Source organism: Girardinichthys multiradiatus, chromosome 15, assembly GCF_021462225.1.
Source record: "Girardinichthys multiradiatus isolate DD_20200921_A chromosome 15, DD_fGirMul_XY1, whole genome shotgun sequence".
In the NCBI taxonomy this organism is placed as follows: Eukaryota; Metazoa; Chordata; class Actinopteri; order Cyprinodontiformes; family Goodeidae; genus Girardinichthys; species Girardinichthys multiradiatus.
In genome coordinates, this window is record NC_061808.1 from 18,397,170 (window position 1) to 18,420,964 (window position 23,795).

At 37.6% G+C, this 23,795-nt stretch overlaps 1 protein-coding gene across 1 annotated transcript; it reads right to left on the reverse strand.

Moving 5' to 3' along the window:
- Positions 1-390: 390 nt before the first annotated feature.
- On the reverse strand, positions 391-23,414 carry LOC124882198 (potassium voltage-gated channel subfamily H member 5-like). Its single transcript, XM_047388443.1, has 12 exons — positions 23,304-23,414; positions 21,868-21,991; positions 20,555-20,661; positions 20,324-20,452; positions 18,420-18,535; positions 17,941-18,333; positions 17,111-17,203; positions 14,721-15,150; positions 8,825-9,024; positions 6,451-6,703; positions 5,502-5,698; positions 391-3,789 (listed from the first exon to the last, which is right to left on the reverse strand). Exons 1-12 carry the CDS (start codon positions 23,374-23,376, stop codon positions 2,746-2,748), a joined length of 3,159 nt encoding a protein of 1,052 aa, XP_047244399.1. The 5' UTR covers positions 23,377-23,414; the 3' UTR covers positions 391-2,745.
- Between the last annotated feature and the right edge of the window lie 381 nt (positions 23,415-23,795).

Genomic DNA, 23,795 nt, shown 5'->3' on the forward strand with positions numbered 1-23,795 from the left:
AGTCTTTCAAAAGAACAATATGGGCAGTTTCCCTGGGTGGCATTAGAAAGTTGGGGCACACAAAACCTGAAAGATCCTTTCTATGTTTCGGTTGTGTCCTGAATGATTGATAGGGGGGTTTGAGGGTGGGTGGCTGTTAGAAGGAGGTGCTGTTTAGGTGTAGCATCCATGCAAGAACCGCCAATTAGTAAATGTGCTGAAAACTGTGCTGCTTGAACCCTGCAGAGACACATGGTGTCTTTTCAGTGAGGGGACATGGACACAAATTTAAATTTGCTATTAATTTAATAAAACATTTCCAAGTAAAATTAGTGAACCTTCACTGACACCTTGGTGCCTCAATTAAATCCGCTAGGTGGGTGAAATAAAAAGTGGAACAACACACTGAAATGTCTTTAAAACTAGGAAATTTATACTTTCACACAAAAGATAACAAAGGAAGACATTTTTATTCAATTGTAATCTGAGATTATTATAAAGATTAAATTTAGGCAGGGTGTATTTTAGGCCCTGTCACAACATTTCATTTTTCCATGCCTAGTTGAAACAAAAAGATAGAAAAACAACTCCTGAGGCCTAAACTGTTGAAAAGTCCCAGTGTGGTGCGTTAACAGATTTTAGCTGCTCTTCTTCAGCAAAAACAGAGATCATCATTGTTTCTTTCATGAGATAAAGATGCGCCACACGAGAGACCAAACAACAGATGGTGAGCAGGAATCTGTTTTCATTATCCATTTTACAGCTGACAGGTTCCCTCAGATACATGCAAGGTCGTTAAATATACCTAACATAGAACAGATGTAGTAAGTCAGCCGTCATGCTGACGCCATCGCAGCCCACACTAACTCAACTGGCAGTCACGTATAACTATAATGCCAACCATTATCATTTAAATCATCTAAACAAAATAAATATACCTGAGCAAGTTGAGTTGCATGTCAGAATAAACAGTGACTCTAATGCAGTTATCTGTTTAAATCCTCTTCAGACATCCTCTTCAAGCAACATAAATCCTATATATGAAATAAATTGTTACACTTTTTATGTGCACAGAGAAATTAGTTTGTGAACACTTAAGTAACTAAATGTGTAGGTCATTGATATTTCTATCACCCTTTAGCTCTCCACACTCCACTAGTCTGTGTTAGAACACTTAATCTCTTCCAAATAACAATGCTTTGGGAGAAAATAAAGGTAAACCCCAACAGGTAATCAGCTGATTATCTTTGATCAATGCACCCCTGTAGAAGGCTTCGCTTGATAAGGCACATGCAGTTAACTGACTCCGAGAGTGGGAGCTTTGGTGAGGGACGAGGGGAAAATGGGAAGACGTAGGACCTGATCGATTTTGTGTGGAAACGTTCAGTGAGTTCCAGTCGTACAGAGAAAACAAAAAGTCCTAGCTGCTCCTGTTTTCTCTGGGACACAAGCAGATGAACGTAGTTTGAAGGTGATTCATCAGCCAAACATGCAAACTATCATTGCTGCAGTACATAATTAAAGAAGTCCTGCTATGCTTTGACTTTCTGAGGTATTAAGAAAATTTGACTATAAAAGTTTTAGTGCAGCTTCCTTCAAAATAACTTTGAATAACCCTGATCAGAGCAGCCAGTTTTATGGGCCACTGCTCACTACAGCCTCTCACGTCAAACTAGAGTCACACCTGAAGACTTGTTGAAATGTTAATGTTAATTTGGAGCCTTCTCATTTCTTTCCCCTTCTTTACAGCAGAGCCTTATTAAAAGTGGACTTTTGAAGATAGGGGTGAAACAGTGACTCGGCCTCAAGAACGGTTCCCTAATTTAGATCTTCAGACTTGCTGGACTCTAGATTTTGTTTTCTCAGGACCTGTTAAGACCACAACTGCAACTTCCCGGATAGGTGGCATGCAGTTGAGGCTCTGCTTACCCATTGAATAACAGACCAATGTAACCAGTTAGTCTGCACCCTGTTATAGATTAGCTAAATAGCTACCTGGTCTGATCAACACCAACGCAGTGCGAGACCATTTTCAAGAGCATTGTTGTAATTAGGTCTTGACTGCAACACTAGTAATGGGTTGATGCCATTTATAAGTCGGTCCAGGGTGTTGGGCAAGTTTGTACACATTTTAAACAGTTTATCTTCCAGTTTTTTGTGTTCATGTCAAGATTAAACAGTCTTAAACTACTAAAGTAAGCAAATATGTAGTGATGAGAAAATAATTTATCTTTTACATATTAATATTGTCATTATTCCTTTTTAATGACACTGTAAACACTGACTGAAGGTGGCATTTCTTTCACCGGCCACTCGTCATTACTTCTAGTTGGGTTATGCTCCTTTGTACCAGTGGGGGGTGTGGTGGGCCTATTATGAGTTTGTAAACATGCAAATCCACTGCAAATATGACCAGCTGACTATATAGGTGATTTTCAGACCTAAGCATCGTCTGAGCATCCTTTATCAAATCATCATTCTTGGAGTAACATGGATAAAAGCTGTAGAGTCGATTAGGTGCTGCTTTAAAATGTATAAGATGTACTTCTTTCCTACAATCACCTGTATTTTTGTTCATAATATGTATCTTTCCTGGCATCACACATCCATAAAAAGTGCATACAATTCTACAAGAAAAATCCCTGGGTTTTGATGCATAGGTTACATAAAGTAATATTAGCATGCAGTCAAGTTTTTAATGTCTTCCAGTCCAACAGGACATGCAGGTTGCTGATCAAAATATACAGATCAGAGTTGTGAGTGAAGTCACAAAGATTCCTCTTCTGCTTTGGGTGCTACGACTCTTGAGGCCATGGCCATGTCGTGACTTTTAATCTTTGCCTTTGAAGAAGTTGGAGGCAACGAGAGTCTTCTTTTGGATGACAGCAACCTGAGGACCTCGCTCACCTGTGACTCGAGGAGTGACAGCCGGCTACTCAGTTTCCTAATGTCCCCTTTCAGCTCCAGCTTGGCCTCCTGCAGGGTCGTCTGGAGGAGGGATTGTTCAGACACCGGCTGGAGGAAGGAATGCCTCAGGGATACCTCTGTGTAAACCCCCAGGCTGTGCTCAAAGGGACTTCTGTCCAGAGGACTCTTTTCCATCGGGCTCCGTTCAAAGGAGCTCCTGGAGTCTAGATCTCGGTCGATCCGGAGGTCACTCTTTGTGATGCCACTGTCGCAGGAGTCGGTCTTGTGCATGACACTTGTTTCCTCTCTTCTGTCTCCTGCTGTGTTGCCACCCTCTGTGCTCCCCTTCTCCTCTGATTCCTGGTTCTTTTTGGAAGCTGCATGCTCTTCTGAGGTCTGAGATGCTTTCTGTATGTCCTTTTCCTGCTCATTGGCAGAAGGAGCTGGTTCAGTAGATACAGCGCTCTTAAATCTCGACCACCCTCGTCCCCCTCTGCTACTGGCTCCACCTGTACCTGGTTTTAGGCTCCTCTGAATAGGCCTCGACTCCATGGTTACTTGAGTGCATCCCTGCTCTGACTTTCTAGAGTCATTGCACTCTTGATGTGTAGCAGCCGTGCTTCTTCTTCTGCTTGCACTCCCTGCTTCCGTGCAGGGTTTTGTGCTCTGCTCCTGCTGTTGATTGCAATAGATTGAGTCAGTGCGGTGGTGATGCTGTGGCTCCATCTGAACACAGTTTTGGTCCGAATAAGCCTGTGTCTCTCCCGGCGTTTGAGAGTCCCTCTGCTGCCTGAACCTCTGGAACAACTTACGAACAGGGTGATCTTCAGGAATGGAGAGAGCCACCTCACTTCTCTGCCGCTCCTGCTCTCGCTTCACATCGGCAATCTTTCTGAAGATTACCTGCAGGGCGGAAATGAAAGCAATTAAAAACTGAAGCAATAAAGGCAGTCTATGAACATAAATATAGACTATTAACAGCTGCAATAAGACAACAAGAGCAAGAAATAAAGTTCAAAAGTAATGTGTTATTAAACCAACAAAAAGTACCATATAATTATACAATGCAGAGAACATACCACGTTTTTTTTTTTTTTTATAAATGAAAATCTGAAAAATGTTGCAGTTGTTTGTATTCAGCCCTGCTGTGTCACCACCTTTAGCTGCAAAAACAGCTGCAAGTCTTTGAGGTTTGTCTCTATCAGCTTTGCACATTTAGAGACTAAAACGTTTTACATAGAATAGATGGAAAGCATCTGTAAACATCAGTATCAATGTGTTGAAACAGATTCTCAGTTGGATTTAGGCCTGGACTTTGACTGGGCCATTCTAACATGAATATGCTTTGATCGAAATATGGGATATTTCTCTAAACTTTAGAGTATGTTTAGAGTTTTCCTGCTGGAAGGAGAACCTCTAACTCAGACTAAAGTCTTTTGCAACATCTAACAGGTTTTCCTTGTATTTATCTCCTTTTATGCTCCTACAGCTCTGACCAAGAAAAGCATTCCCGTAGTAAGATGCTGCCACCACCATGTTTCACTGTGGGGATGGGTTGTTGAGGATGAAGTGCAATGACATGTCTGCATCACTTAGCATTTTGCAGCTAAGTACAAATATTAAATTTTGGTCTCATCTGATCAAAGCATCTTCTTCCACATGTAGGCTGTGTTTCCCTTACATGATTCAAAAATGGCTTTCCTATTGCCAATCTTTTTTTCAATCTTTCTAATAATATTAATATGGATCAACATCAAAAAGCTGCTTTATCTAATTTTCTGCTGACTTTTTCATTGTACTTGGACAATTTGTAGTACTTAAAATGTTAGATTTTTAAAACCAACCGTAGTACTTCAAATTGTAGATTTGAAGAACCAGCATTTGTTTTAAAAATGTACAATTTTTAGAAATCCAATCACAAAAGAAAACAGTGCAGCACACTACCATTGCTGTTTTACCAAAGACATTCAGGTAAGTTGTGGAATGTGACATCAAATCTAGTTATTTAAACTTTGTACTGAGAAAAAAAAAAAAACTGCATAAAGATAAACCACCAAATATTAAAACTGAAAGTTTTCAACATTGTTAATGGAAATGAAAATTTTAAATCTGATCTCAGTTATTTGTTTCTACAGAGCAACCTGTACTGTTTTCTTATTAAGGAAAGAGTCTAAATTATTTGCAGATCACTTCATTTTATATTTATATTTCATGCAACATCTTACAGGTTTTTTATTGTTCAGAGTCAGAGCTGCTTCATTGCATTTGTGATTTTATTCAATGTGACTATTAAGGAACTCTTAAAATTTTTATTATTTTCCTGTTTTTGGCTCTTTATAAAATAGTTACATTATATATTTATGATTCTATTGAATTTGTAAAAAACAGTTACATTTTAAATGCTTCTGCAGCCTTGGAAGTTTTTTCATATAAGAATCGACTTTGAAAGGAATAACCATGAATAATTTATAAGAATTTGATCGAATAGGATAATGTTACTGGAACATAGGAGCGACTTACCCTACAGATCAGAAAGCAAAAAATCTCAGGGTCTTAGGCAGGATAAATGCTCTATGAGCGGTCAGGAAAAACAGTGCTCCCTGCCTCATTTTTACCCGTTTCCGTAGATTACAGGTCAGGATGAGGTTGCGGGAGAAGGAGTTGGCGAATGCGGTGTAAAAGTCCAGCACCCTCATCAGAGCTTCTCTCCTGATGACGTGCAGGTCACAGTAGGTCAGCGCTCGCACGTTGGCGCAGGCTCGAGCTGGCGTGGTCTCCTTCCAGAAGACATCTCCGAACACATCCCCTTTACCTGCAGGGATCCAAACATCATCAGTTTAGGAATAAAAAGACACAATAGAGTTTGATTTGAAAGTATATTTTCTCTTCTCACTAATTCATTAAATAGTGAAACGTCTTCATACCTCTTCATACTTTCCACGTTTTATCATGTTACAAACACAAACGTTTGTGTATTTTATTAATGTTTCATGTGAAAACCAACACAAAGTAGTAAATAATACATACAAATAATACAGTTTTATATTGTTTTATAAAAATGAATATGTATTCAGACCCCTTTACGCCTACACCTCTTATTACCTCTTACTGTGACAAAAATGCCATTAAAAAGTAAATAAAAAAATCTGTACAATTTTATAGATTTTGTGTTAATAGATTTTATAGTTTTATAGAGAAAATAAGATATAAATAAGATGGAACCGTTGGTTTCAAAGAGTCCTAAATGTTTTCCCAAGATTCCAAGCAGAGTTAAGTTAATACACAATATTCAAAGCTTTGAACATCTCACATAGGACTGCTGAGTCCATCATCTGAAAATGGAGGAGCTGCACAGATCCACAGCTCAGGTGGGAGAATCTGTTTGCCCTTCACAAATCTGGCTTTTATGGAAGAGTAGCAAGAAGAGTTTATGTAACATGACAAAATGTGATAAAGTTCAGTGGATGTAGGCACTAGCAGGTTTAAAAGTGGATATTTACTGTTGTAAATACGACATAGGAAAAACCTTTGTTTAAGTTTCAAAGGCCCCAATAAATGAAGTACCAAGTATTGCGATGACCTCATCATCTTGGATGACTTCAAGTGAGCCGGAGACAACAAAGCAGAGGGTATCAACGCTTTCTCCGATGTGGAAGATGAGGTCTCCAGGCGCGCAGTGCGTGGTCTGAAACTCGACAGCGAGGGAGCGTAAGCAGCCGTCGCTCGCCAGACGAAACGCTGGATGGTCATTGAACACCTGCCTGTTGAGGTGCACGCAGATGTCTGCACGCATGTCTTTAGGACAGATGGAAAGAACCTTCGGGACAGATGGCAAGACAGAGAAGGTCAGCTTTGGCTCTAAAGAGTCGTTAAATCTAATAAAAAAAAGTAAAGTCCTGCAGAGAGGTCGAAGCTGAATCTGAAAGAGATAGTGTGAAGTTTTTTTCTTTGTGGGGTTCTGTTGTGAGGTTATGAACATTCAATATCTTACCTATAATAGATCACACTCTTAGCAACATCACAATGATGAAACAACAATTACTTTTCCACCAAAATTCTGGTTAAATCAGAGCCAGAACTAAATCAGACTATGTAAAGTTTTTTGTCCTAAGCAGACATTTCACTGAATTGGCTACGAGCAATAGCTACAGTGGGAAATTGTCATACTTATCACAGGACAGAAGGGCGTTTTATCCCTCATCTTTATAAAAAAATTTTCATATTTATTTCAATGGCTTTAGTTTCAATGGCTGCACTTTTAACATCGTAGCCATTTAAAAATTAATCAGGCATTACCTAAATATCTAAAACTGGATGTATAGTTAAGTTCCCTTAATTCCTGATGTTTATTAGCATGGACATTTACCTAAAGAAAACTCCTGTAGTGTAATTATATGAAATATTTTCAAAATAACATTTTGTAGTACTTCTTGAAATGGTTAGAACTGTACAGAGAACCATTTATTTGGCTGCTATAAACACATAAATTAATATTTTTGATGGAAGAGAGATTCCAGTATATCAAGTTAAAGGTTAATTCTTGATGTTCATTGAATAACCAGGAACCAATCAGGGACAAGCATTATTAAAATGATGAAATAACAAATCCATTTTATGGGAACACCCAGAAATATGTTCTGTCCATTCACAGAACATACACAGAGTCTGAAGTTGGTAAGGAGAGATGCTTCTCTTCATGTGTTTATGAAACAAGAAGTCGCCACCTATACCTAGTTGGTTTAGCTTCTCATTTTAACATAAAGTGCTGCCAAATACATCTTTAAAACTATTGCATAGTGGGAAGTTGTGAGCCATTCAAAAGAGAAAACAGGAAGTGGCCAAGCAATGCGTGAGGGAGGCCAGCAAGGCTTTTAGATGTTGATATAAAACATTTATTTCTCTCTAAAAGAGCAATTTTGTTGTTTATTCAACCATTTACTGAGTAATTACTGATGGGTATGGGGCTGATGATGCATCGATGATCTGCATCACTTTCTATTAGATATCGGCAATCATCAACCCTCCTTTCTACAAGTGTCATCCCCGTTGCTCATTAAACTCAATAAAGGTTCAAGGCAAATCATAGGTTTAGATTTAAACTCCAAATATTAAAATTCATCCAGAAATGATTGCTGGAAGCATATTTCCTGTGTTTTTTGTCTCAAGAGATTAAACCAAGTGTCATTAATTAATATAACTAGTATAACAGTTGTTTTTAATGCTTTTCTTTAATATGCTTTAATCACAAGGCTCATAAACAGGCAATATTTGGGATCTTTCTCTGTCTTATGTGTTGGTAGGAAACTGTCACCTAAGGGAATCCCTTTGCTGTAAGCTCCCTCTATTTTTCATGAGATGGACTGGATTGTAGAAATGTACATTTTTAAGCAAACTTTAACAGGCCTCTGTGATGGACTGGACCAAAGCAGCAAATAAGCATCCTTAACGTAATGTAAACCATTCCTCTAAGGGTTTTACAGGCAAAGAATTCAAGGAAGTGATAATGAAGCATGTCCTTATCAATTAATGGTAAATAATTAAAAGAACATCTTTCAGGTCTCATGGTGCACCACAGCACAATAACACTCCTGAAGTTTAGGAGCCGAAGGCTATTCTCTTAAGAAATGCAGGATAATAGTATGTTTTCCCTGATGACAAACTCCAGATTATGCTTATATATTTTATAATATACAGACTATTGTAATAACACTTCAATAATTAACACAAACCTTTTAAGCAAAATAGATTTTTATACTAATAAAAAGGCAACCAATAGGTACATTATTTGTAAGTACCAGAGAAAAGATGATGCTAGGAGTATTTATTGATTTCTTTAGTTTCTTGCTGTTGTCGTCTTAGAATAGAGTTACGTGATGAACATTGGTTTACTGATGAAAGAGCTTAGCGTCTTTCATTTTTTAAGTGCGAGCATGGGTACCTTGTCTGTGTCGATGCCTTTAGACATAGCCCAGGTGGAGACGATGAAGTCCATGACCCGCTCGCTCAGACCTTTGGGAACCTGATAAAGCTTGAGGAAGTCCCGCACATTGTTGAGCATCTCATGGTATCGGTTTGTGTTGGTGTACATCTGTTGGAAGATGGTGGTCACGTTTCCAAAGATGGTCGCATACAGCAGCGCTAAGAGGAAAAATAAGGGAAATCAGGACAAAATCCACCATGCTAAAAGAGCAAACATAATTTCCCAAAATAAGAAGCAAGAATATTATTTATTTATAAAAATAACAGAAATACAAGATATCGCTCTAATAATAATAATAATAATACTAAAACATTTTAACAGTGTATATGCAGTTAAGACCAAAATTACCCTCGGCAGATTTTGATTTCTAATCATTTGTGTGTATTTATTTTTTGTTTTTGTTTAATTTATCAGTTTTTTTTACATTTTATTTTAAAATGGCATGCCAAAAATTGTTTAAACTTTCATAATAATCCATAGAAAAACATTCATTAGCATCACAACAATCAAACCTTTCTTCTAAAAGCTCATCTTCTTTTTCACAAATATTTTTGACCATCCATCTCCCAGTCAGAAGATACATGGTGGGAAAATTAAAATTAAAATATGACTTTTCTCCTAATAATTTTGAGGATTGTTTTAAGGGGTAAACGTCTCATGGAAACAGGCATGTTATATAATCATGTCTCGCTGCTACCCTGTGGTAGCAGAGACACACATTGGACAAACAACTATGCACACACACACCTAAATGACATTTAGAGAGACGAGTTAACTCGATTGCCCACTTCACTGTTATTTGGCCAAAGTCTGTTGTAATAAGCTAATATCTTACGGGCTCACATTATTATAAGTAAAAGAATTCATGATTATGATAAATTAAGCATAAAGTAAACAATTACATTCATGATTTACTCTGACGATTTGGTGAAATAAAGTGTTCACTATACACTTATTGACACCCTGATTAAATGTATAAAACGGCTTCAAATAAATTAATCTTTTATGGTGGTAGCATATCTTTGAGTGAAAAATTAAGAAAATGTAATGATGTGGGCAAAAAAAAAATCTAATGTTAAGAAATAATTGCTTTTTGCCTAATCACTAATGGTACACTTACTGGTACTGCTGCTGTCAAGATGCTCTACAAAGCCTTTTACCAGTAACACACATTCATTCTTCTTCTATAACATAGAAATAGCTAAACCATACTTAGAAAACTTTAATTATTCATCTCTTAACAATCTCTCTAGATTGTCCAGAGGCTTGGGTCCTCCCTTATGGTTTTTCTTTAGCTCACCCAACAGGGTTTCTACAGGATCTAGGTCGGGGGTCTGAGATGACCATGCAAGGTTGATTTTGTGTCTAGTGAACCATCTCTGTGTTGATTTGGCCACATCTTCTTGGATCATCACCCTACTAAAAGTGCCAAAACTTTCTCATTTTTATTTGGAAGAGGCAACCAGACTTTTATTTCAAATTGTCAGATGTTTCTAAGGGTTCATGATGCCATCTAACAGGGGTCCCAGGGCCTTTAGAAGAGAAGCACGCACAGCATCACGCATCTTCCACCCTGCTTCACATGGACATGAGGTCCATTTGTTACAGGTGTTTTATACCTGACTCACCTAGTGTTTGTTGCCAACAATGTCCTGAACTATGAAGATCAAAACGCGTCTGCCTCACTTTAATGATATGGTTTCTTAACTTTCCAATTTTGTAAAGTGGGTAAGAGAAATGGGTCTCGGTGCCACATCTTATTTATGCTCCAGGGAAACAGAATTTGATGAATTAAGAAGTAAAAGTACCTAAACACAATAGATTTTGTAAAGAAAAATAAAGAATAAGTATGTCTTAACATTGGATTTGTTTTACCCCAAAAATCAATACGTCTCCTCATATTAAATCCTGGATTTTACAAGGCTTTTGAGTGTGAGAATATGCTGCTGCAATAAAAATACTTTTACTGTAAGAACCTTTTAAGCATCTTTACTAGTTGGCAAAAAGGTGTTGAGGGTGCCGTAAACAATTCTTTCTATTACTGTCTTTCCATGTAAATAAGCAGTTATTTACACTTTATTTTAATCACATTAATCTATTTTAATTTCATAGTTAGCATTTTGTGCAAATTGTAGTTTAAATAACACTGATTTTAAAACTATACAACCACACATAAATACATTGAGTGGTGCATTAAGTCTTTATGATATAATTTCCACTGCAGGTTTGAGTGTTGCGCTGCTGTGACCTCAAAGAGTCAGTCAGTATCTCATATCGTGACATTTTACCCACTCAAGGAGAAAACGTTGTCTCCCACTCGCCACAGCAGGATCACAGAGGTTAGGTCGCATATCTAACGTGATGGCTCATTGTCCACTTCCTCCCCTCCTGCCTGCAGGCAACTCTCCCGCTCTGCAAATGTTCTCGTGGTTAATTATCGTATCTGTAGCAGGAACTTTATCAGTTGCAACTGAAGCTGACACGGCATTGTTACAGAGGGGGTCTCAATTTGATCAGGACCCCATCACAGTAATGGGTGTTTACTTTGAGATGCACAAACCTCTGAGTGTGACTGTCACTTTCTGAGTCCTCACTGGTGTCGTTGCATCACTTTTCATGCTGTTTTACAGGAGCTGTTTAAAGGTTAAAGGCACGTCGATGTTACTCAGTCAGTGGATGGTTAAAGTAAAGCTTGCAGTATGCTGATACAAATTTATGTTAATTTATAGAGAATTACAACACTACTAATAAATCCACTTTTTGAGTAAATATCTTTTTTAATAAACACTAGTATTGGGTGTATTAAAAGTGGCAAGTTTATAAAAAGTTATACAGAAAGCCTTAAAATAAATGTATAAGTAGCATAAGTAGATAACATTTTTTAAAATTTGTTATCTTTTAGATGATCTCCTCAGAGTTTCTTCATTATATTTTGTAGTGTAGGTGTAGGTGAATGCTAACCTTCCTAACATTTTCTTTCAGTTACAGTTTCAATAACATCAGATAGATTCTGCTGACCTTACTTGCTAAAGTTAGCATACAATTTGTGCCATTTAAAGGGACCATTTAAGGAACTGTTTCACTTATTTAACTGCAGAAATTACAAATCTGATGCTAACTTCATTGTCATGTTGTCCATCTCAACCAGTTGAACTGATGTTTAACAGCTTTATATGAGTTTACCAGCTGAAATGTTGTTGGACTGTATTTCCTCTACAAAGAGTCAGGTCTAAAATAATTTCATAAATGCTTTCAAATAGCTCAGAAATGTTGCAAAATATAGGAAACTAAAGATCCAGCTTTCTACCATTTAGGTCCTTTCTTATCTGCTGGCATCTTGCCAAATGCAATTAATCATATTTATCATTTATGGCTTTCTTACAGTTATTAGGAAAGATAAATTAAAGTGAAATAATCAAGAACATTGTTTTTGCCCCCATGTAAATATTCCTTAGCAAATAGACTAGATTAAATTATTGAACCATAACTTTATTGCTAGTGAGCAGAGCTGCTGGAAATGTTGTTTGGTGGGAACATCTTGCTCTTTGTCAGGGTATCTCTGCTTTTTTTAAGCAGAATATGTCACAGGCCTGCTCTTGTTTGTATCTTGAGGCTCTGATTTTCTTAGGTTTGCTTAATGATCTTAATAAACTGTAATCTACATAAATAGCATAAATGAAGTCAAAATGGGAAAGCTTCAGAAAACCTTTTAAGATTTAGTTAAGGGAATTACTTGCCAGATAATAAAAACCCAAAATGTGTTAAATTTCCACATTGAAACCAGAGCATTACTGAACTAATGGAGCGGCTGAACCAGGTCTGGGAGGTAAAAAATTGCTCAAATGTTCGAGGTCAATTCTTTGTAAAATTAGTTTTTTTTAATCACAGGAAACGAAGAAAACAAAACCTGATTTAATTCTTCATTTGTAAACAGCTAAGTTTGAAAAATACTCATATGAAAAATTTAACATAGAGACAATGGTTTTGTTTGAAATGGAGGAACCTTCAGACAGACAGGCTGCGATGGGCGCTGAACATGTCACTTCCTATCATCAACAAAAATGACTCCAAAAACTCAACTGTGGTTTAAGGCTGCAGTGAAAGATGAGAACGCTGTAATTCGCCTTGTTGCAACAAGATCTATTAGGATTTTATAGAAAATGTCAGTAAAGTTAATGTAATTGTATATTTTTAAAACTATTCTTACAGTTTTATGCAGTTGTTTCAGAGTGTCTATGCACAAGTTGACTTCAAGTGCAGATAAATATATCTAGCTTAAATAAATCTGTTTGAGCAAACGTTTTACGCAATCTATGTATAAAATATCCATATGTTGATAGGATGATTGTAAAAAGACACACAACACTTCCCGTCCAACATATTCACCATATGTTGTTATAGTGGCAGCTGTTACGTAGCCGGCAGGACTGCAGCGAGCATGCTGCCGTGTGCAAGCAAGTGTGTCCAGACTGTTTAATCTCTTTTTAAGATTCTGCTCATTCATTATGAATGGGTGAATGCATGAATGGTATAAAAAGAGCATCAAAGAATATACATTTCCAACTGTAAGTTTACATGCAACCGTCATCTGCATAATATCGAGGTAAATTTAGGTTTTAATTGTGGATTTTCAAACCCCTTTTCAATGTCATTTTTAAAATAAGACTTTCAGGCTTTTGTTTGATTTTCTTGGGGATTTTCTTTAAACAACACAAGGTCAAGTTACACTTACATTCTTAAATATACACACAAATTCCCACAAACATCTAGGTAAACAAATGTTTACCTAGATGCAGAGAAACCACCCACTTTCTATAGCCATCAATAAGCTCCTGCCATCATTCTGGCTGAATATTTGGACTTCATTCTTGACATTTAAATTAGTTGGTTTCCTACCACAGATCTAGTCCACACGTTTCAATGGTTCTGAAACTGGGTTTTAATAGATGTTTAGGATCACTGCAGCAACACCCACGTATATCCATATTTCAAACATATGACCCAAACTGGCACCCCCTGGTGAAAGGACATGAAATAGGATATCCGGAAATGACCCAGGAACCACCAAGAGTCAAGCCCATAATTAACTGAAAACTGCTGGGACACCAGTCTTACTGTCCACAGAAAAGCTACTGTCAGCAGAAAAAAACAAAAAACAAGCACTTTTAATTATGATGGAAATATGCTGCTGCCCACATGGACAATCCAAATGTCTTCAAAGGGAAAGTTTTATGGTCGAACAGGATAGATATTGAGCTTTTATTTTTAAGAATGTATGGAAGACAGATAAAATTGGCTGCTGGCCAGAAAATTGCCCAATATAAATGAACTCAACCAAAATAACCACAATAACACAAAATCCAGAGTAAAATCAAGCCTGTGCACCCAATACTTGTTAAAAATCATTTAAAGTATATGTTATGTCACCATTCCACCCCAAAAACGGAGACGTTCATGATGACTATGTAAACTGCAGACTAGAGCTGTATATCTTGTTTTTCATATATATTTATTTTGTTTCCGGGAATATATGCAGACGGTGCTCCTAGATTCATACTCTGGCAAGTTTAAACAATTTTGTCTCTGCCTCAGCTGATGGTTTATAGCTTCACAATGTTATATCACCCTTTCCTGCCTCGATATTGCTTCAGTATCTAGCTCTACTTACAGTCACTCAGATCAGCCTACAGTGACGATGATACTATGAGACTGTTGCATAATATCAGACCTATTTGATTTAGTTCCACTTCAGCTGATGCATCTTATCCCACCATGATGTATATGAAGGGGTAAAGTATATTCCAGGGGAATGTCTGCAAATTTTAAAGCAAACTGTGGATGAACGAGTACTTACAGCCCACCATCATCATAGCCACGGAGAAAACCTTTTCTCCATCTGTTGTTGGAGCAATGTTGCCAAATCCAATGGTGGTGAGACTTGTCATGGTGAAATAGAGGGAAGAAACGTACAGGGTGTCTTTGCCGGGGCCACCTTCCCACCGGCCTGTCCCACTGGCGTTATACCGGTAAGGCTTTCCGATGCTCAGGGCCAGCTGGTAGAGCCAGCTGTCCGTCTTGATGCTGTTGGTGGTCTCGTCGATGACCTCGTAATCCCCGATGCTGTACCAGATGCAGGCGAGCCAGTGGGCCACCAGGCCAAAGACACACACCAAGAGGACCAGGACGGCGGCACCGTACTCCAGGTAGTGGTCCAGCTTCCGGGCCACTCGGCCCAAACGTAGCAGACGGATCACTTTCAGGGAGCTGAAGAGGCTGCTGAGACCCTGCAGGATTAAAACACACAGACACAGAAATGTATCTGAAGTTTGATCTGTTCAGGGAGACTAAAGGAATTTCTTAATTAATTTACTGCATTGCCTTAAGTACCTTATTTTTCCATTATAAATTAGTTAGTTCAAGATTCTAAACTATTTTTAAAATTATTAGAAACAGAAACGATAAACCTAACAGAAATACATTTTGCATAATAGTATTAAAAATGAGTTATCAAACAGAAACCTATTATCATATCTGGCAAACAGGGACCAACGGTTGTTAATGTGGCCACCTGGTGAATGTAAGCCCAATATTGACCCTTCTGATAGCTCTGTTCAGCTTACATCAACACCTGTTGGCAAAACATATCTGCTTCTTTCATCCAGTCTGCCAACATAAATGGCTGAGTCACTCATCTGTCCCTGTTGTTTCATTCGTCTCATATTATGTTTCTAAATGGCACGTGAACCTTTCTGGACTAAAAGCAAGCAGAAGGATCTGTATAAAGAGGAAGGCCAATCGGTTTGAGTTCCATAAATAAAACTTTTAAACTTTTTCCTTATTAAAGGTATTTTAAAGAAAAAGGGTTAAGACTGAACCACAGCGTGAAAAATAGGCCAGGTATGTGAATGGTTGTTGCAAGGTGTTTTTAGTGGTGCTCCCCATTGTGTACCATGGGTGGTTTGTTATCATGGTGGTATCTGGGTTCTGGTGAGTGGGAAAGTCTTATAGCAGCCGCGGTTGTTTTACCATGATGTGTTGCCTGTTATTACTTTTCTGGTTTGGTCATCAACAAATGTTAGAGAGGAATTGACTCACAATCCCTGTGCCAAAGCTCCAACCTCATCATGCTTGCAAAAAACCAAGAACCCCAATTTATTTTGAGTTCTGTCACTATGGCTGCTCATGGGAAGGTTTCCTGCCATTCCTCTGGCTGCAACAAAAACTATCTCACCACCAGAATATTATGCACAGCTCATCCCAGTTTAAAGGGGGCTCCCAGCCAGGGAGGAGTAAATGCGTCTCGACATTACACATAGGATTGGGAGAGGCACAAAGAAGACGAGAAGACAAAAGCACTCAGGGTATTATAATAGGATATCAAATACAGCCAATTTCTGGCTTCACTGCCTCGGTAAGATCATTTCACAGGGATTAGTAAAAACACAAATAGAAATTTGATATTGTTGGCATAATTCCTTCTGACTGCTTTAACTGATATATACAGACAGAGCGCTGTGGAGGTGTTACATGTCTTGCAAAAATCGACACCTAAGCATTGTACTGCGTTTACGCAGAATATCTTTTCATCTGCATCTTCTTACCCAGCTAAAGCTGACAAAGATACTGATGGTGTTTTTTTCACCACAACAAGGTTGAAACTGATGGAGGAGGTGCAGAAACCTCAAATACAAGGACAGTCTATCCATCCTAGTGCAGATGTGTTACACCTAGTGTCAACATTGTAGTATTAGGAGCAGACCAAAGTTATGCTTGCTTTCCAAAATAACATTTTCCAAATTTACCATCATCCGTTGACATTTTAACTATCTTGGAAAGAGAGAAGGGTCAGGAGGCCTGACAAGCAACATACCATAAAGCTCCATTTTATCAGTGTTACAATGTCATTAAAGGCTGAATTATTTTATTATGTAAATATCAATTGTTTTTGCAGTTAACATACATTTCGGTTTTGGTTCTTCAGCTTATTCTTTTCAACATATAGTTTATTATTAAATTTTGAGGGTGTTATTTTATTGATTATCTTTATCTTTAGCAAACCAAAGAGCTGAAGATGTTGATATGTCTGATATAGCTGCAACAGGAAATTTGGTAATAAGTTTTTATTCCTATATATAAAAAAGGTCTATGAGCTTTTCAAATGCATAACAAATTTAATGGTATCCAGTAATAATTCACTGTTAACTAAAAGGTGTTCCCCAGGGCAGGCCTGAAAAAAGGACTTACGGGAAGAACGGAGTCCTCTGTCCGAGTGGAGTTCCTGTGGAAATTTGAAAAGTCACGGAGATGACTTGCTGGGGAGGCATGTGGGGTGACATCCTACAACAGACAATAAAACAAATAATAATTTATGGTTTAAATGTGGTGTAAAACATCCTTGAGAAAACTAACTTAGAAAGACTTCAACCCTAAATCAACCTAATTAATTTTCATACTAAAAAGTTACAAAAATACCTTTCTTTTTAGCATTTTGCACCTGTTAACAAATTTTTTCTGTAATTTTCTTTTTTAAAGTTTTGTCTTAAAGCACCACCCCTCAAAGGCCTAGTCCTCTCTGACTTCTCAGATAAAAACATGGAACAGTTTGTCCATTACGTAATGCCGAAAAATATATGCAGTGTACAATCCAAGCTTTTAGGATTCCATATTGTTGTGGGAGCAGGCATCAGAAATTTCCAAGCTCTAAGCAAGAAAGATTATCTGAAATGACCCTTGAACTCTGAAATCTGACTTGGTAAGTCATGTCAGTTACTGTCCAAAACTGACCAAAAATTCAATGACTGCTTAGAAATGTAATAAAAGCTGCAGTAATAAGCATTTACTACACTTTTGACAGTCTGTTACTAGAAATGTCCTCACAGTGTTTGAATGTAAAAAATACAGTGAATTTTAGAAAATTCAGAGATACTTTGTAATCAGCCTTCACCCCCAAAACCATATTTAGCAAATCCCACTTATTTTAGGACTTAAGTTGGGTGTAATGTTATTTTCAGATATAAGTTCTGACTGAAGAGAAATTGAATGCAACATAAGTCACTGAAGAAAACTGAAGTTACCTCGTCTACATTTTCAAAGGCATTGATGATGTCATAGGGGAGGCAGGACAGCAGGTCAATGACGAACCATGTCTTCAGGTAATTCATCCGAATCAGCCTTGCGTCTGAGATGACTTCTCCAGCCGGACCCACGAAGGTTGTGTGGAAATTGAGCACAATGTCGATCAGGAAGATGATGTCGACCACGCTGTCCACCACCAGCCAGGCCAGGTTGTTGTGCTTGGTCCTGAAGGAAACATTGTAGGGAACCATGATAGCAGTGTAGAAAGTCAGGATGAGGATGACCCAGTCCCATGTGGTCTTGAAGGTGCAGTAGTGGAGGATGATGTGCGGAGGGGTCTTGGGGGCCTCTTGTTTATACTGAGGGAGGATATCCGATCCAAGCTGCAGAGCCTTTTATTGAGAGGAAACAGAATCCTGTGTCAAATGTAGACGTTACAGATTTATTCATTACATTTTGAGGGGGATGTTCTGCTGACCTCAACCAGTCGGGAAGGCTTGTGGTTGACCTCAGGCTTGTTCAGAGGAGCTAACTGCTGCACCAGGTTACGATTGTTGGTAAGTGCCCTTGTGAGCCTGGCGAATTTGGTCCATCCTATTGCGTTTAATCAAGGCAAAATATATACAGTACACATATGTATGTTGTTTTGCAAATGTACTTTAACATGTTCTCATTTTGTCAGGTTACATCCTTAAACTTCAGGGTATTTAATTGGGATTTCATGAGACAGTTGAGCATAAGGAGAAGAAAAGTGAGCAGTGGTATTCAACACCCTTTGTTCTAATGCCCCTAAATAAAATTCAGTTGCCAAATAAAATGACACGCCTGACAAGAAGAGCATTAAAACCCAACACTCCCAAACTCATCTCCACAGTGTAACCCCCCAGTGGTGGCAGTAGGCAGTATCATGCTGTGGGGATGCTTTTCTTCAGCGCTGACAAGGAAGCTGCTCAGAGGTGTGAGGATGGATGGAACTACATTATTTAACTATTTAACTATTGTTAGCTCTGCAACCTGCAGTTCTGGAGCCACATTAGGCCCTCCACCGCAGCTGATGTCATTGAACTGAGCAATGTTTTCATACGCAAGGGGTGTAAGAAAAGCTTTCATGTAAACTTCATGTAACCTGCAATGATTTTTAAAATGAGAATTACAATAATGTCACAAGTATTTTTTTTCCTTTGGTTCTTATATTTTTATGCGCTATTTTAGAAAATTTTATCATAATTTGTTTTAAGAACATGTTGTCGTTCCGTCATTGTAAAAGTTTGTTTTATTTGTTTAAAAAAACTAAAATGTAATTGTATGTTTTTTTTATTTCAAAATTATATATAGTAAGTATTTTTAGAAATTTATTAGCCATTTAGTTTTGACGGGACATATAGGCTTACGGCTCAAAGCAAATTTTATTTAGTAGGACTAAGACAAAAAGAGCACTTTGGATTGTAAAGGTCACAAACCCTTCACAGTAAAATATAAAATACATAAAACAGAAGTGTACATCATGAACACAAAATGAATAAATCAATAAAAATCCACGAGGTAGAGTAAAGAGAAGGGAGTAGAACCTTATTTAACTACAATCCTGTTTAAGAAGAAAGGTTTTTATGGAAAGGATTTAGATCAAAGCATCTTCATGTTAGAATGGTCTGATCTGACTGAGTCTGAGCTATTCTGCAAATAACAAGAGTTTCAGTTTCTAGATGTGCAAAGCTGGCAGAAACATAGCCCTAAAGACATGAAGGTGTAATTACGGCAAAGGGTGGCTCTACAAAGTACTGACTCTGGCAAGCTGAATACAAATCCATGCCAAACTTTTCAGATTTCTGCTTAAGCCCTGTAATATTTTCCTTCTAGAATTTTGCACTACTTTGTGTTTTTTTTTTTAACCGAATAAAATATATTTAAATTTAGGATTGTGACCTTAAACAAATGTGTCAAAGTTTGTTGTGAATGAATAATTTGGCAAATCACTGTTTAGAAAGTAGAACTGTGTGAAATTGTTGTTTTAGAGAATGGGAAGTGGAATGGCATGACTTTCTCTTGTTTCAGGTTATTACTGTAAACCCTGTGTGTTCATACTGTTTTATTATTTTGCTTTTGGCCTCACTGGAACTCTTACTCCTCTGAGACATGGCCCTGAAGAGATCCTGAGAAACCCACTGTTCACTGACCTGAACACACAACACCTGGGCAGCTCTGTGCAAGACACCAGGAGAAAAACGTCTGCAAAGTCACCCATGTGCAATAAAGAGGTCTGAATGTGCTTCATTTTCTGTCTTTCATTCAGCTAGCTGCATTGTTCAAAAAAAGGCATCATGCTTTGGTATAGTAAATACAGTTAAACATAATTAAACAAGGTAAAAACCCATTTGGCCTCACCTCTGGCTAAATCATCTTCTATAGGTTGTTTAAAAAGTGTAATGTCTCTGAAGGTGCAGAGGAAAAGCACCACCTTGTCGTTTTCATTCCTGATTGGGGCTATCTGCATGTAAAGCCATATTGGTGTTCCTGTTGGAGGAAAAAATAGAAACCAAACCAGATTTGTTTTCTAAGACGAATAAATCTAACTATTAATTGTGATGTTTTTTAACCAAATACATCCATACTCACTATTCTTTGTATATAGCAGCACCTCATGGAAATTAGACTCATGGTTGTCAAAGGTTTGTCTGATTTTGTCTATAGTCTTTTTGTCGGTCAGGTCACCATACATGAAGCTGCAGAAAAGGACAGAGAGCAAATTAAAAAAGGAGCATGACACAACTTTTTCCTGAAATAATACTATTAAAAGTCAGAATTGTGAGGTTTGATTGTGTTTATCATTGACTATGAAGAGGATTTGAGTAAAATTGAATTTAACATTGAAATGTCCATCCATTTTCTTTCCCACTTTATCCTTGATTAACCCTGATATGGAGGAAGGGCGGAAGCTGTTTCAGAAAAGCCATGCATGCACAAAGCCCCCTCCTGGGATTCAAACACATGACCTTCCTGCTATGTGGCAACAGTGTTAACAACACAAACCTGTTTGTACAAGTTAAACAAATGTAATACCAAGACCAGAAAAAAACATTAATTAAAATTTGGGCACTGATTTAGGACATTTATCATTCCCAGGTTCTGTATTTTTTATTGTTAAGTCATTATTACTATTTCTGAGTTTATTTGTTAATGTTATCAGGGCTTTTAAAGTTTATATCCGCTTGGCTTTAGACTTTCAGTTGGAAAATTATTTTTCTTATTTAAATTTTTTTAAACTCGGTTTCTTGGTTTAGTTTGGACCGGATCCATCATCATCACATCTGCCTCCTGTCTCTAAATCACTGCCTTCTCCCTGTTTAGTTCTGCATTTTACTTTTGATGGTGGTATTTTCTGGTTTATAGTCAAACCCTTGTGTTATGTTTAAGATGTCCAGTATCAGCAGTGCTTTTTATTTCTTTTAAATAATTTTGACTTCTTCCTGATCCCGGCTAGTATACTGTGATTTGGTCTTAACCATTTTTACCCAAAAAACTACAATTAAAGCCCTCTATTAGGTAAATGCACTTCTGTGTTGTAAAAAAATATCTATATATATTTTTGTGGGGCAATCATTTCCTAAGGTGGTAAAGAAAAAAGTTGTCTCTGATGGAAAATTCTGATTGAAAACTAAAGATTAAGTTATTTTATTTGTCCTAGAACTGGACTAGGATGTGTAAAAATACAGTGGATTAAGCTATAAACTTTAGGCTTTTTACTTTTCATGATTAACTCAGTTGAGATCTATAAGGAAAGTTTAAGTTTCTGAGAAGTTTTTCAGGCGAACATCAACAAAAACTTGAGCAATAAATCACAGGGAAGATGAGTAACTTAAAGAAATAAATTACAGCCCGTCCACTCCAGCCTGACATTCAACTTCATTAAAGCACAGATGGCATCTTACTTGCATGTGCTGCTCTTGTGCATGACCTCAGCTCTGTGGTAGCCGGACAGCTTGCAGAATCCATCGTTGCTATATACAACCGGCCAATCTAGGATTTGTGCATTCCCCAAAAGAAAACTGGTTTCTGACACAAAATAGAAAAGAAAAATTAGGACTGAACATCCAGATTACCCCTCCTAACATCCGCCTCATATATCCACACCAACTAATACATAAAGTCTGCATATGCTGTGCATAGTTATAAATTGTTATACAATCTAGCCCCAACACTTCTAATTACTTCACCTACTATATTTAATGGAGATAAGTGTCAATTGATGTTTACAGAAATAGTAATCTGAAGCTTCAGGGAGCAGAAATATTTGCTGATAAAAGGTTTACGTTCCAGCCTTAATGCAAATTAAATATTGATGGCAAGCCTAAAAGTTTCCCAGCCTTGTAACAGTTAAGATGCAGTCTGCAGAACATGGAGGCACAGTTAGAGCTAAGCTGATTTTTTAAGGGTTACACTGCATCGTATGTTCAGATCCTCCAGATTTAACGTGCTGAATTCACTGGTGCAAAATGAAATACATATGCTCCTCCAGCTTACATTATGAGATCTACTTCTCTATTTCAGAGAAACAAACAAATACCTCAATACATTTGATCTGCAAAGCACCTTTTCACAGAGTCTGCATGTATAATAAAAAGGTTCACATGCATTAATCCAGTCCTTCGTGAAGACCGTGTCTACCAAAGGAAGTTGTAGCAGCATCATTAAAAAAGCATTACCGTAAGACATTGCTCGACTGAGGTGAGCAAGTAGAAGCTATATGGCATAAATCACGTTAACAATCCCTTAAGTGGAGAGAAAGAAGCCCTCTTTTAAAAATGGCTGCAAGTTGAGCCTTTGTAAGACTAGCAGGGAGTGTTTTCATATATGCTTAGTGTCTGTGGATGTTAAACTTACAAGAAACATTAAAAAGAAAATATCAAAGATGTGTCTCGAGCTTATTTGGTGTTTAATGGCAATGCCTTCAGATTTTAACTTAAATATTTATACTCCTTGTATTGACTAAATTATCATATTTGTCAAAAAGAACCTTAATCATAATAAAGCATCCAGTAGATTATCCATTTTATACATGAGCAGGAATTTAATGCAGACTATCAGAATGGATAGTTTTATTGATTTTAGTTCATTGTTTTCATCCGGTGAGTTTGAACATCAGAGGTGGGTTATTACATAATTAATCAGAGTCCATAAAAGTCAGTGTCCCAAAAAAGACAACGTACCGCTGAACTCACAAAAGACGGTTTTCTTTTTCTGCTAAACCCTAAAAAATGAAATAAGATCCCAGACCCTGACACGCATAAAAATATAAAGAGGCAGTAAAATTTTTAGCAATTAAAATGACAGCACTTAATACTTCAATTTTAAGCATAAAACTCACCGCTGGAGCGCCGGACGATATTTTCCAGGAATGTGTTCTGCGGAGCCACCAGACCCCTCTTGCCCCCATGCATGATGGAGGGATCTGGGCAAAGACTCGCTGATGCGCCAATGTGGCAAGGTGGTGGTTCTGGTACCAACAGCCCGTCTCTGCAGACTGCCCAGTTGCAACTAAGACCACGACAGTCAAGCTCATCAGCGTGGAAACCGCTTATCCGCTGGACGGTTTCAATAATAAAAGCCTCATATCAGAATTAAAAAATGTCTACATGAATAAAACCTATAAAGTATCAAAGGTCTGTAGCAAAGCTTTAACTGGGTCAAATTATTCTGTCTCTAATCACTAACTGAGGGCCAGTATTAAGACCTGCCTAAAACAATCATTACTTGATACAGACCTTCTTTAGACTTATGCGCAAGATCAATAAATGCTTTTAAATCTCTGAAGCAAAGATAATCTCTAGACATCAAATTCAAATAAAAAATGATTGCA

Coding starts and splice junctions, on each gene's coding strand:
- LOC124882198 (XM_047388443.1), bottom strand. CDS start 23,376: ATGCATGGGGGCAAGAGGGGTCTGGTGGCTCCGCAGAACACATTCCTG. Junction 21,992..23,303: donor TATCGTCCGGCGCTCCAGCG/GTGAGTTTTATG, acceptor ATTTTGTGTCAG/AAACCAGTTTTCTTTTGGGG. Junction 20,453..20,554: donor GCTGCTATATACAAAGAATA/GTGAGTATGGAT, acceptor TTCCTCCAACAG/GAACACCAATATGGCTTTAC.